We start from the raw sequence: 13,811 nt of genomic DNA, 5'->3' as shown, positions 1-13,811 counted from the left end.
ATTTATGTAGAGAATAAAAAGAATTGGCCCTAACACTGACCCCTGGGGGACCCCACAAGCAATGTCCAAACAAGCTGACACGTATTCACCCATCTTCACAAACTGTTGCCTGTTCTGTAGATAGCTCCTCAGCCAGTTTAATACAACCCCCCTGATACCATACCGTTCTAATTTATTAATTAATATATCATGATTTATGGTATCAAATGCTTTTTTGAGATCAATAAAAACACCAGCTGCATATTTCTTTTGGTCCAGGGAATTTGTAATCTTTTCAATTAGCTCAATGACTGCTAATGAAGTGGATCGGTTGGGTCTGAATCCGTATTGGCTGTCAGTTAGTAAATTGTGTTTATTGATGAATTTATTAAGTCTAGCAGCAAATACTTTTTCTAAGATTTTTGAGAATTGAGGAAGCAGTGAAATAGGCCTGTAGTTTGTGAAGTGGTGTTTGTCTCCAGTTTTGTACAGCGGTATGACTTTTGCAATTTTCATTTTTCTTGGGAATTCACCAGTTTTAAATGATAAATTACAGATGTGCGTTAATGGCTTCGAAATTCCGTGAATTACCTCTTTGACTATTCTCATATCAATGTCACTATAGTCAGTAGAAGTTTTATTTTTGCATTTATTGACAATCTCTATAATTTCACTCTCTCAAGGTCACTGAGTTACTTCATAGTGTATCAGGTGGGTTGGTCCAGGTAAAGGACAGTGTGTTACTTCATAGTGTATCAGGTGGGTTGGCCCAGGTAAAGGTCAGTTACTTCATAGTGTATCAGGTGGGTTGGTCCAGGTAAAGGTCAATGAGTTACTTCATAGTGTATCAGGTGGGTTGGTCCAGGTAAAGGTCAATGAGTTACTTCATAGTGTATCAGGTGGGTTGGTCCAGGTAAAGGTCAGTTACTTCATAGTGTATCAGGTGGGTTGGTCCAGGTAAAGGTCAATGAGGTACTTCATAGTGTATCAGGTGGGTTGGTCCAGGTAAAGGTTAGTGAGTTACTTCATAGTGTATCAGGTGGGTTGGTCCAGGTAAAGGTCAGTGTGTTACTTCATAGTGTATCAGGTGGGTTGGTCCAGGTAAAGGTCAGTTACTTCATAGTGTATCAGGTGGGTTGGTCCAGGTAAAGGTCAGTTACTTCATAGTGTATCAGGTGGGTTGGTCCAGGTAAAGGTCAATGAGTTACTTCATAGTGTATCAGGTGGGTTGGCCAGGTAAAGGTCAATGAGTTACTTCATAGTGTATCAGGTGGGTTGGTCCAGGTAAAGGTAAGTGAGTTACTTCATAGTGTATCAGGTGGGTTGGTCCAGGTAAAGGTCAGTGTGTTACTTCATAGTGTATCAGGTGGGTTGGTCCAGGTAAAGGTCAATGAGTTACTTCATAGTGTATCAGGTGGGTTGGTCCAGGTAAAGGTCACTGAGTTACTTCATAGTGTATCAGGTGGGTTGGTCCAGGTAAAGGTCAGTGTGTTACTTCATAGTGTATCAGGTGGGTTGGTCCAGGTAAAGGTGAGTGTGTTACTTCATAGTGTATCAGGTGGGTTGGTCCAGGTAAAGGTCAGTTACGTCATAGTGTATCAGGTGGGTTGGTCCAGGTAAAGGTCAGTTACTTCATAGTGTATCAGGTGGGTTGGCCCAGGTAAAGGTCAGGTAAAGGTCAATGAGTTACTTCATAGTGTATCAGGTGGGTTGGTCCAGGTAAAGGACAGTGTGTTACTTCATAGTGTATCAGGTGGGTTGGTCCAGGTAAAGGTCAGTGAGTTACTTCATAGTGTATCAGGTGGGTTGGTCCAGGTAAAGGTCAGTGTGTTACTTCATAGTGTATCAGGTGGGTTGGTCCAGGTAAAGGTCAGTGTGTTACTTCATAGTGTATCAGGTGGGTTGGTCCAGGTAAAGGTCAGTGTGTTACTTCATAGTGTATCAGGTGGGTTGGTCCAGGTAAAGGTCAGTTACTTCATAGTGTATCAGGTGGGTTGGTCCAGGTAAAGGTCAATGAGTTACTTCATAGTGTATCAGGTGGGTTGGTCCAGGTAAAGGACAGTGTGTTACTTCATAGTGTATCAGGTGGGTTGGCCCAGGTAAAGGTCAGTTACTTCATAGTGTATCAGGTGGGTTGGTCCAGGTAAAGGTCAATGAGTTACTTCATAGTGTATCAGGTGGGTTGGCCAGGTAAAGGGCAGTGAGTTAGTTCATAGTGTATCAGGTGGGTTGGTCCAGGTAAAGGTCAATGAGTTACTTCATAGTGTATCAGGTGGGTTGGTCCAGGTAAAGGTCAATGAGTGACTTCATAGTGTATCAGGTGGGTTGGTCCAGGTAAAGGTCAATGAGTTACTTCATAGTGTATCAGGTGGGTTGGCCAGGTAAAGGTCAGTTACTTCATAGTGTATCAGGTGGGTTGGTCCAGGTAAAGGTCAGTTACTTCATAGTGTATCAGGTGGGTTGGTCCAGGTAAAGGTCAATGAGTTACTTCATAGTGTATCAGGTGGGTTGGCCAGGTAAAGGTCAATGAGTTACTTCATAGTGTATCAGGTGGGTTGGTCCAGGTAAAGGTCAATGAGTTACTTCATAGTGTATCAGGTGGGTTGGTCCAGGTAAAGGTCAATGAGTTACTTCATAGTGTATCAGGTGGGTTGGTCCAGGTAAAGGAGTTACTTCATAGTGTATCAGGTGGGTTGGTCCAGGTAAAGGTCAGTTACTTCATAGTGTATCAGGTGGGTTGGCCCAGGTAAAGGTCAATGAGTTACTTCATAGTGTATCAGGTGGGTTGGTCCAGGTAAAGGTCAATGAGTTACTTCATAGTGTATCAGGTGGGTTGGTCCAGGTAAAGGTCAGTTACTTCATAGTGTATCAGGTGGGTTGGCCCAGGTAAAGGTCAATGAGTTACTTCATAGTGTATCAGGTGGGTTGGCCAGGTAAAGGTCAGTTACTTCATAGTGTATCAGGTGGGTTGGCCAGGTAAAGGTCAGTTACTTCATAGTGTATCAGGTGGGTTGGTCCAGGTAAAGGTCAGTTACTTCATAGTGTATCAGGTGGGTTGGTCCAGGTAAAGGTCAATGAGTTACTTCATAGTGTATCAGGTGGGTTGGCCAGGTAAAGGTCAATGAGTTACTTCATAGTGTATCAGGTGGGTTGGTCCAGGTAAAGGTCAATGAGTTACTTCATAGTGTATCAGGTGGGTTGGTCCAGGTAAAGGTCAATGAGTTACTTCATAGTGTATCAGGTGGGTTGGTCCAGGTAAAGGAGTTACTTCATAGTGTATCAGGTGGGTTGGTCCAGGTAAAGGTCAGTTACTTCATAGTGTATCAGGTGGGTTGGCCCAGGTAAAGGTCAATGAGTTACTTCATAGTGTATCAGGTGGGTTGGTCCAGGTAAAGGTCAATGAGTTACTTCATAGTGTATCAGGTGGGTTGGTCCAGGTAAAGGTCAGTTACTTCATAGTGTATCAGGTGGGTTGGCCCAGGTAAAGGTCAATGAGTTACTTCATAGTGTATCAGGTGGGTTGGTCCAGGTAAAGGTCAGTTACTTGTGCTGTATCCTTTTTTGAGAGCAGCGGAGAACTCAGATTCACAGCATTAAAAATCTCTGAAAATCTCTGGAGATGTCCAAAAAAGGAAAAACCACTGATAAGGCAATGGAGGAAGACAAAGTTTTTGCGGAAGAAATGAAAAAACAGTTGGCAGACTTGAAGAAAGGAATGTTGGCAGATTTGAAGAGAGAAATAAAAAGTGAGAGGGAGACGGAGCGAGCACTGCGGAAGGCTGAACTGGCTGGGATTGTTGACGAATTGATTGGGCGTTTTGATGTAAAAATCAAAGAGAAAGTTGCTGCTGGTCTGAAGCCACTGATGATCGAATTGAAGGAACTTCAAGCCGTTAATGTGAAGAAAGATCAGCTCTTGAAAGAGCTTGGAGATAAAATTGATGATCAAGAACAACAAGCAAAAAACAGAGATGTGATAATAACTGGAATGGATATTAAACCAAGGTCGTATGCAGGTGCCGGGAATGGAGAAGAAGAGGGCGATACAGGGAATGTAACGGTGGAAAAACAAGTGGCAATGTTTCTGAGAAGCAAAGCCATTAATCTGGATCTAGAGAACGTGGAGTCCTGTTTTCTTCTCCCGAAGGGGAAATTCGCCAAAAAGCGTGCTGTCATTCTGAAATTTGTGAGTAGAAAGCATAAGATAAATCTGCTCAGTCAAGGCAAAAAGCTTAAAGGTGAACAGATTGGAATGAGTGAAAATTTAACCAAGAGAAAGGCTTATCTGGCCTACCAAGCGAGAGGGTTAAAAAAATGTGGACAGGTCCAACAAACTTGGACGAGAGATGGAAGAATCTTCATCAAAATGAATGGAGCTACACCCGAAGAAGCCAAAATTGTGCAAATCAAAACGGAGGAGGATTTGGATCAATTCCGGAGGGACGAGGATTAAAGAAGGCAAAAGCATGGACTTTGAACTAAAGGGATTTAAACTGGTTTGTGTCAAAATATAAGGTTTGAAATCGTAAATAAAATGTGCTCTGCTATTGATAACCTAATGGAATGTGTGACGATTGAAATTCAAATGAAAGATAAATGTTAATTATCAGCTGTGTGTTCAGAACAACCGATTCATAATTGGAAGACTTTCTCTGACTGAAGAATTTGTAAATACACTGCATGTTATGGGACTGTAGTCGAGGTCAGCAGACACACTGACTGTTTTGAATACTTTTGCAGATGTGTTTAGACTACTAGAGAAGAAATGGACAAGGCCATATCTGCATTGTCACAGGCAGAGAGGAAAATAGAGAACTAAAATTATCTGTGTATTAGAATGAATCTTCTTAAAAAAAAAGAAAAAAAAAATGTCTAACTGTAGTAGCTGTGTATCTGTGTATCTGAATCTTATGGCAGTGGGGGCGGGACCCGATAAGCCTTTGGCTTCTCCTGCTTCCCTTCGGACGATAACACAAAGTAATATGTATGAATATGCAATGAGAAAATTATGTATTATGTGTAATTGTCCGGAAGAATAATAATAAATAAATAAATAAATACTTCATAGTGTATCAGGTGGGTTGGCCCAGGTAAAGGTCAATGAGTTACTTCATAGTGTATCAGGTGGGTTGGTCCAGGTAAAGGTCAGTTACTTCATAGTGTGTCAGGTGGGTTGGTCCAGGTAAAGGTCAATGAGTTACTTCATAGTGTATCAGGTGGGTTGGTCCAGGTAAAGGTCAATGAGTTACTTCATAGTGTATCAGGTGGGTTGGTCCAGGTAAAGGTCAATGAGTTACTTCATAGTGTATCAGGTGGGTTGGTCCAGGTAAAGGTCACTGAGTTACTTCATAGTGTATCAGGTGGGTTGGTCCAGGTAAAGGTCAGTTACTTCATAGTGTATCAGGTGGGTTGGTCCAGGTAAAGGTGAGTGAGTTACTTCATAGTGTATCAGGTGGGTTGGTCCAGGTAAAGGTCAGTTACTTCATAGTGTATCAGGTGGGTTGGTCCAGGTAAAGGTCAATGAGTTACTTCATAGTGTATCAGGTGGGTTGGTCCAGGTAAAGGTCAGTTACTTCATAGTGTATCAGGTGGGTTGGTCCAGGTAAAGGTGAGTGAGTTACTTCATAGTGTATCAGGTGGGTTGGTCCAGGTAAAGGTCAATGAGTTACTTCATAGTGTATCAGGTGGGGTTGACCCAGGTAAAGGTCAATGAGTTACTTCATAGTGTATCAGGTGGGGTTGACCCAGGTAAAGGTCAATGAGTTACTTCATAGTGTATCAGGTGGGTTGGCCCAGGTAAAGGTCAATGAGTTACTTCATAGTGTATCAGGTGGGTTGGCCCAGGTAAAGGTCAATGAGTTACTTCATAGTGTATCAGGTGGGTTGGCCCAGGTAAAGGTCAATGAGTTACTTCATAGTGTATCAGGTGGGTTGGTCCAGGTAAAGGTCAATGAGTTACTTCATAGTGTATCAGGTGGGTTGGTCCAGGTAAAGGTCAGTGAGTTACTTCATAGTGTATCAGGTGGGTTGGCCCAGGTAAAGGTTACTTCATAGTGTATCAGGTGGGTTGGTCCAGGTAAAGGTCAATGAGTTACTTCATAGTGTATCAGGTGGGTTGGCCCAGGTAAAGGTGAGTGAGTTACTTCATAGTGTATCAGGTGGGTTGGCCCAGGTAAAGGTGAGTGTGTTACTTCATAGTGTATCAGGTGGGTTGGTCCAGGTAAAGGTGAGTGAGTTACTTACCGGGTCTGCGGAGGCGCGGCGCTGGTTCCTGTTGCTCCGGGCGACAGGTGTGTATGTCCTGGGCGGGACCTGAGGGGGGAGGGTCTTACTGCGCGCCACCGGCTTCCCTGATTGGACCAAGAAAACTTCAGTCAAGACCAATAAGAAAAGAAAGCTTTACTTAGATTCAAAAGATGATCCAGATGATTATGGTCAGGGTGTACATAGAGAGCAGACCAGAGAGAGAGAGAGAGAGAGAGAGAGAGAGAGAGAGAGAGACAGACAGACAGACAGACAGACAGACAGACAGACAGACAGACAGACAGACAGACAGACAGACAGACAGACAGACAGACAGACAGACAGACAGACAGACAGACAGACAGACAGACAGACAGACAGACAGACAGACAGACAGACAGACAGACAGACAGACAGACAGACAGACAGACAGACAGACAGACAGACAGACAGACAGACAGACAGACAGATAGATAGATAGATAGATAGATAGATAGATAGATAGATAGATAGATAGATAGATAGATAGATAGATAGATAGATAGATAGATAGATAGATAGATAGATAGATAGATAGATAGACAGACAGACAGACAGATAGATAGATAGATAGATAGATAGATAGATAGATAGATAGATAGAGAGACAGACAGACAGACAGACAGACACTTATGGCGTCCTCACCTGATTGGTCCGTGTTGGTGCGTCTCGCGTTGAGCTTAGACAGTGAGTCGTTGATGGACTCATAGTTCAGGTCAGTGATGTCACCGCTGGGCACTATGACATCACAGCTGAGTTTGGGCGTGTCGCCGTCCGGCCTGAAGAGGTTCACATCACGCGTCGCCGTGGAGACCGGGGGGAGAGGGTTCCTGGGGGGCAGGGCTGGGGGCAAGTCATCTGGAACACACAGACAATATATCAATTAGTCTGTCTGTCTGTCTGTCTGTCTGTCTGTCTGTCTGTCTGTCTGTCTGTCTGTCTGTCTGTCAACCAATCCTAAATATCCATACATGCTGGCTTTATTAGAAATGTTTACAGGTATTCATCATATCAGAGTGAGTGAGTGAGTGAGTGAGTGAGTGAGTGAGTGAGTGAGTGAGTGAGTGAGTGAGTGAGTGAGTGAGTGAGTGAGTGAGTGAGTGAGTGAGTGAGTGAGTGAGTGGTAAACGTGGCAGAATAGAAAACTATGATGTTAAACACATGTAGAAAAAGAGTCAAACCTTTGGTCAGACAGCCTGGTCCCAGTGGGTCCCCCAGCCCAGAGCCGGACCCCTTCCTGAGGTCTGCAGGCTCCAGGATGAGAGGGGAGCGCTTGGCTCTGGGCGGGAGGGAGGGGGGGCACTGAGACCCCGACGGCTGGTTCAGAGAGGGCTCAGACCTCTCTTCACTGCTGCTGCCTCCTGGGGGGTCCCCTGTCCGACTAGAGGGGGGTGTAGGCGTGTGTGTGGGTGTGTGTGTCTGTGAGGGTGTGTGTGAAGGTAACTGTGTGTGTGTATGTGCAGGTAATTGTGTGTGTGTCTGTGTGTGTGACTGTGTAGGTAACTGTGATGGTGTCTGTGCAGGTAACTGTGTGTGTGTCTGTGTGTGCGTCTGTGTAGGTAATTTTGTGTGTGTCTGTGTGTGTGTCTGTGCAGGTAATTTTGTGTGTGTCTGTGTGTGTGTCTGTGCAGGTAACGGTGATGGTGTGTGTGTCTGTGCAGGTAACAGTGATGGTGTGTGTGTCTGTGTGTGTGACTGTGAGGGTGTGTGTGTGTGTGTCTGTGTGTGTGACTGTGAGGGTGTGTGTGTCGGCCCGCTCTTGTCATGCTTGTGTCTGGACAGAGCGTCGTATTCCATCTGCAGAGCTTCAGCGAGGACCAGCTCCTTCTGGGTCAGACCCAGGCCCTCGAGGGACGGCCAGCCCCCCTCAGGGGGCTCATTCTGGGGCCGAGCCACCGACATGCTGCCCTGGAGCCGCTAGGAGAACCAGACAGGCATAGGTTATAGGGGAGAACGGGGGAATGTGAGACACCCACTGCATCTAGGCAATGGAACACATTTGTGGTCATGTGAGATTTATGTTTTCAAGCCCCTCTCATTTCCCCTTGGCCCTGAAAGAGAGGACCTCATGGTGATGTTTTTTCACAAAAAATTATTTTTTGCAAGTAAAAGTAAATTTTCTTGCCGTCAACTTAATCGATTGTTGTGCCAAAGCAAATTGATTCAGGTAGAAAAACTTCTATCATACGTGTTGATGAACTACCAACATATGAAACCATGTGATGATGATAACTGAAGATTAGCCAGTGTAGCTGAGAGAGGTAGTTTTTTCTCAAATTGTGGCAGTGGGGTAAAGTGAGACAAATGCTGTGGGGTAAAGTGAGACAGTGTCTGTGCCCACTTTTAATGAATCCATTATATTTGAGGTAGCAAGGAGACTAGTTTTAATAGAGACAATGTGGGCTGGAGGTGGGGGTTGATGGTTGAAGGGGTGTCAGCAAGGGCATGGTTTGGCACATATGTATGTGGGGGACAGAAGAGTGACCTTTAACTTCAATAGACTCTAAGAAATATGTCTTTATTCAATGAATGATCCCAATAAAACAAATGCAGAAAAAAGACTCAAAAGATGGAAAATGACAGCTGGGTCTTCTCCTGTGTTCTGAGTCCCAGGCTGTTCTAGCTGGTTCTGATTGTTCTTTGCTCTGACCCCCAGACACTAGCTGGCTCTAAGGGTCCTGTGTTCTGACCCCCTGTGTTTTAATCTAACTGGTTCTATCTGTCATTTAATGTTAATTATTGAATATGAATTATATGTTGAATTCGATCAGAGCTACTTTCAAGTGTTTAGAAAAATGTTTTTCTTAATTGACCAAACCCCATGATTCTGTTACTAGTCCGACATTAGTTTTGGAATATTTGGTTTCCAAGCTAGCTGTCTGAAACTACCATAACAACACATGTTGTAACAGTTAGAATCCTGAGTGGAAAAAGTAAGTGTCTCAGTTTACCCCACAGCCGGGGTAAAGTGAGACACAAGACAACTTTTTTTTTTAAACAATCAATAGCCCCTTTTACACAGAGATTGCGGCATATTGACGGAACGAAAGAGCGGCAATTTGCCGGCTCTGCTTGGTTAGGTGTTATTTGCACAGAACCAAGCAACGCCGGCCTGCTGGCGCATCAGTAGCTCCTTTTACACAGCGTTCCAGAATGAAAGAGGTGCTTGTAAACAGTGTCAGGTGTGATGTAAACATTTAGCGCCGCGCCGGTCAGCTGCTTTACAACAACAACACTGGCCGGTGAATTGAGAGCAGAAGTGCTGGAGCTTGCACTAAGAGGGCCGTATTTTAGTGTCCCCACGATGTGCCAGTTGATCTCGCTACGCGCTGAGTCCAACGTGTGTGTGTGTGTGTGTGTGTGTGTGTGCGTGTGTGTGTGCGTGTGTGTGTGCGTGTGTGTGTGTGTGTGTGTGTGTGTGTGTGTGTGTGTGTGTGTGTGTGTGTGTGTGTGTGTGTGTGTGTGTGTGTGTGTGACAGGTTGGCTGTGAGCGAGTCTCTTTGTGAGGGCAGAGATCTGCCAATCAGACACACACATACACACAGTGTGTGAAGTCACGTTACTGTAGACAGAAATAAAGTGTGGATATACGCTCAGACTTAGGATAATAATAGCGGCGGCGATCTGGTCACAGCCTAGCTTAGCTTAGCCTAGCTTAGCTTAGCCTAGCTTTCCCATTGTACAACTTCCCCTGGGCAGAAATAGACTTATTTGGTTATTTTTACTGGACATCAGGCCGCCGTGGTTAAACACACGTCCTTCAACTGCTAACATGGTCGCATGTTTAGAACGTAGGCTATGGAACGTCAAACGCCCCCCTGTTCCGCATCAACAAGCTGGAGCATTTAAACAGAGAGGCGGAACTGATTGTGTCGGCAATCTTACTACCCCCCGAGGTAGTAAAATTCCTGGAACAATCTCTCGCACCTTTCTTCCCCCATTCCGCAACGGTCGCATTTATACAGCAGGGCGACGGGCCGAAATTCCGGCATATTCCCGGCTTTCACTGGCTGTGTAAAAGGGGCTATATTTTCACTGCCCTTTGTCTTGAATAAATTCTGCTAATGCCCATTTCTAGGAAACATCCTGAATTAACGGTACATTTGTAAATTTCACTGATAAATCACTTTAGCTCGCATAGAGGAGAGCAAATGTAAAAAGTGTCTCACATTACCCCGTTCTCCCCTACTTTTTTTTTTTTTTTTTTTTTAGTGTAAAACATTTCCACAGCACCTTCATCATAGCTTCTCTGTGGCATATATTATACTTAAAGGGTCACTGTGTAGTTTCAGAGGAGGGGGTTTGTTTACATTCACAGAGCCTGCAGTTAGTTTACTAAACATATTTTCTCTACATGTAATTCTTAGTATTGAATAATTCTATCATCATAAATCTAATTGTTTTGAAGAACCTGGAACCAAACGTAAAACTAGAATATGTTTGTAAACCAAACTGTGGGCCCTGCTGCTGTAAACAACAACAGTGAAACAGTAACTTTTCAGGAAGCTTTCTAATATTACCTATTACCTTATGAGCTGCTAGGAGAACCAGACAGGCATGGGGGGCACCTATGAGCTGCTTCTAGGCCCAGTGGAGAGCACACATGGGGGGCCAGTTACCCTGAGGGACAGGGTGGCATGGAGGTCTGGAAGAGAGAGAGAGAGAGAGAGAAGACAGGGAAACTACAAATGAAACTGAGGCAAATGCAAATTTGTGATTCTGGGCTATACAAATAAAATGTATTTGATTTGATTTGAAATCAGTTTTATTTCTACAGCACCATTTCACAGACAGACAGACAGACAGACAGACAGACAGACAGACAGACAGACAGACAGACAGACAGACAGACAGACAGACAGGCAGACAGGCAGACAGACACGTTCCTCAGTGGGCTTCACAGACAGACAGACAGACAGACAGACAGACAGACAGACAGACAGACAGACAGACAGACAGACAGGCAGACAGGCAGACAGGCAGACAGGCAGACAGACTCAGGCTCAATGGAACAGGTTGTGTTAATATGGTCTCATTAAATAACAGGTCCCTCTACATAGCTCATCCTTTCACCAGGACACAGGGTTTGGTTCCTCCCCGCTCCAAGGCTTAAAGCTCTAATTCACTGGTGGGAATATGAAGGTGTATTGAAATATGAAGGTGTATTGAACTCTGAGATCTTATGAAGTATAAATGTGCAAACATTTTAGAAATTGGTTCATCCTAGCCTGAGAAAAGGCAGAAAGAGTGTTTTATGGTCTCACTGACTAACCCTACATTTTCCCATGAGTGACATCACACATGGTAAAATGTTGGGTTAGGATTAACAGGACAGCTGGGCCAAGGGAAGACTGAGGGAAGAAAAACCTCATTGGGTATCACGTTTAGAAATACAGCTCCGGAAAAAATGAAGAGACCAGTCTGTATTGTTCTTCAATCTTCATCTCTACATTACTTCATGGAAATGCTCTTTAATGACAAATGTCTTGGAATTTGGTAAAAATGTTGTCAGTAGTTTATATTATAAAACCAAAATGTTCATTCTACTCGATACGCCTATAAATAGTCCAAGGAGAAACGCTGAACATTTGGAGTGGTCTCTTCATTACTCCAGGGCTGTATCTGGTTCTCAGGGTAACAGCAGATCAAAGAGAGACTTTAAGACCTTTACACTGGATGAAGTTTTAACAGGAACATTGCCAGTGATCAGAGTGTCACTGGGTTTAAAGCACATTGGGGAGTTTTCAGACCAGACCAGGCTCACTCACTGTTAGTTTATCTGGTTGAGTTTGACATTTATACTGGTTGTTTGTGCTTGTTTCATTGATATAGTGTGAAGTTATTAAATGGCTGTGTGTGTGTGTGTGTGTGTGTGTGTGTGTGTGTGTGTGTGTGTGTGGCACATGTTGGAATCGAATCTAATGTAGATCTGTTCATAGGAAGGAAATACTGGGACAATGAGAAGGAAGGAACCAGAGGTGGGTGTGTGTGTGTGTGTGTGTGTGTGTGTGTGTGTGTGTGTGTGTGTGTGTGTGTGTGTGTGTGTGTGTGTGTGTGAGTGTGAGTGTGTGTGTGTGTGTGAGAGTGTGTGTGAGAGTGTGTGAGTGTGAGTCCGATCAGGTAAAAATAACAAACCTTGACCCTGATGGACTTATACAGTCACACACAGCTGAATAAATACTACGAGACAGAGACACACACACACACACACACCGAGAGAGAGAGACAGAGAGAGAGAGAGACAGAGAGAGACAGACAGAGAGAGAGAGAGAGAGGTGTCAGTGATTCTGGAGAATGCGTGTTGTAAACATCAGATGGCCTACTTTACTAGCTAACAACATGTCTGTTCACAGAGTCTAGGCTGTGTATTAACCCTGTTTACAGAGCCTAGGCTGTGTATTAACCCTGTTCACAGAGCCTAGGCTGTGTATTAACCCTGTTTACAGAGCCTAGGCTGTGTATTAACCCTGTTTACAGAGCCTGGGCTGTGTATTAACCCTGTTTACAGAGCCTAGGCTGTGTATTAACCCTGTTTACAGAGCCTGGGCTGTGTATTAACCCTGTTTACAGAGCCTAGGCTGTGTATTAACCCTGTTTACAGAGCCTGGGCTGTGTATTAACCCTGTTTACAGAGCCTGGGCTGTGTATTAACTACTACTTCACTAGCTAACAACATGCCTGTTTACAGAGCCTAGGCTGTGTATTAACTATGGATTATTATAAGCGCGCACACAGTACGGACAGTTTGCGGATCATGAGGAGATATTCACTGAATTTGACAAAAAGTGATTTTGACAACAAGCGTTCACACACACACACACACACACACACACACACACACACACACACACACACACACACACACACACACACACACACACACACACACACACACACACACACACACACACACACACACACACACACACACACACACACACACACACACACACACACACACACACACACTCTGACAGCAGCAGTAGCGCGCAGCTGTTGGGCAGGTGTTATTGCGATGTTATGGTCTGGACTGACTCTCACCTTCCTCCAGTCGCTCCGGGTCAGTCTGGACTCTGTAGCCGGGAATAGTGTCTGATTCTCGGGTTGAGATTCTGCCAGTGAGAGGGTCAGGCTCCGGTTCATCCAGCGTTCCCCTCACGAGCCCGACGAGCCGAACCCTTTAACGGGACAAACAAAGCTGCTGGTCCCGGTGTGAGTGCGTCACTTCCTGGTTCTTCCTATGGGATTGTTGTGGCGGAGGGATAACCGCATCACCGCACTACCGCACTACCGCCACCTACTATGCCGGAGTGTCAACCGCAGAACTCGTCCCATTAACTGAGACAGACTTAGAAATATATATAATAATAACAATGTAGGCCTCTCTATCTATAAACATAATAGGTTATATTATCTTCATTAAACCAGTTGGTCGTAAAAGGTCAATTAGGCGTTACAGTTTATCCCTACTACATAACATCTGTAGTCCTGTCGGCCCATGCACTGTGTATAGTCTGTAGCAGGGCTGTTCAATAGGCGGCCCGCGGGCA

General features: G+C 44.6%; 1 protein-coding gene across 3 annotated transcripts in view; it reads right to left on the bottom strand.

Annotated features, from left to right (window-relative positions):
• Positions 1-13,444, bottom strand: part of pik3c2b (phosphatidylinositol-4-phosphate 3-kinase, catalytic subunit type 2 beta) — a 57,045-nt gene extending 43,601 nt beyond the window's left edge. For all 3 annotated transcript variants that reach the window (XM_080026939.1, XM_080026941.1, XM_080026940.1), the window contains exons 1-5: positions 13,303-13,444; positions 10,789-10,906; positions 7,443-8,178; positions 6,907-7,119; positions 6,223-6,329 (exon numbers count right to left, since the gene is read on the bottom strand). In XM_080026939.1, coding sequence (XP_079883065.1) covers positions 6,223-6,329; positions 6,907-7,119; positions 7,443-8,163 — 1,041 coding nt within the window. In that variant the 5' untranslated portion in view covers positions 8,164-8,178; positions 10,789-10,906; positions 13,303-13,444. The remainder of the gene's footprint in view (positions 1-6,222; positions 6,330-6,906; positions 7,120-7,442; positions 8,179-10,788; positions 10,907-13,302) is intronic.
• Between the last annotated feature and the right edge of the window lie 367 nt (positions 13,445-13,811).

The sequence above is a fragment of the Ammodytes marinus genome (genome assembly GCF_949987685.1).
Source record: "Ammodytes marinus genome assembly, chromosome: 4".
Classification (NCBI taxonomy): Eukaryota; Metazoa; Chordata; class Actinopteri; order Uranoscopiformes; family Ammodytidae; genus Ammodytes; species Ammodytes marinus.
The sequence above is the reverse complement of the archived record's forward strand: the minus strand, read 5'-3'. Positions and strand labels throughout refer to the sequence as shown.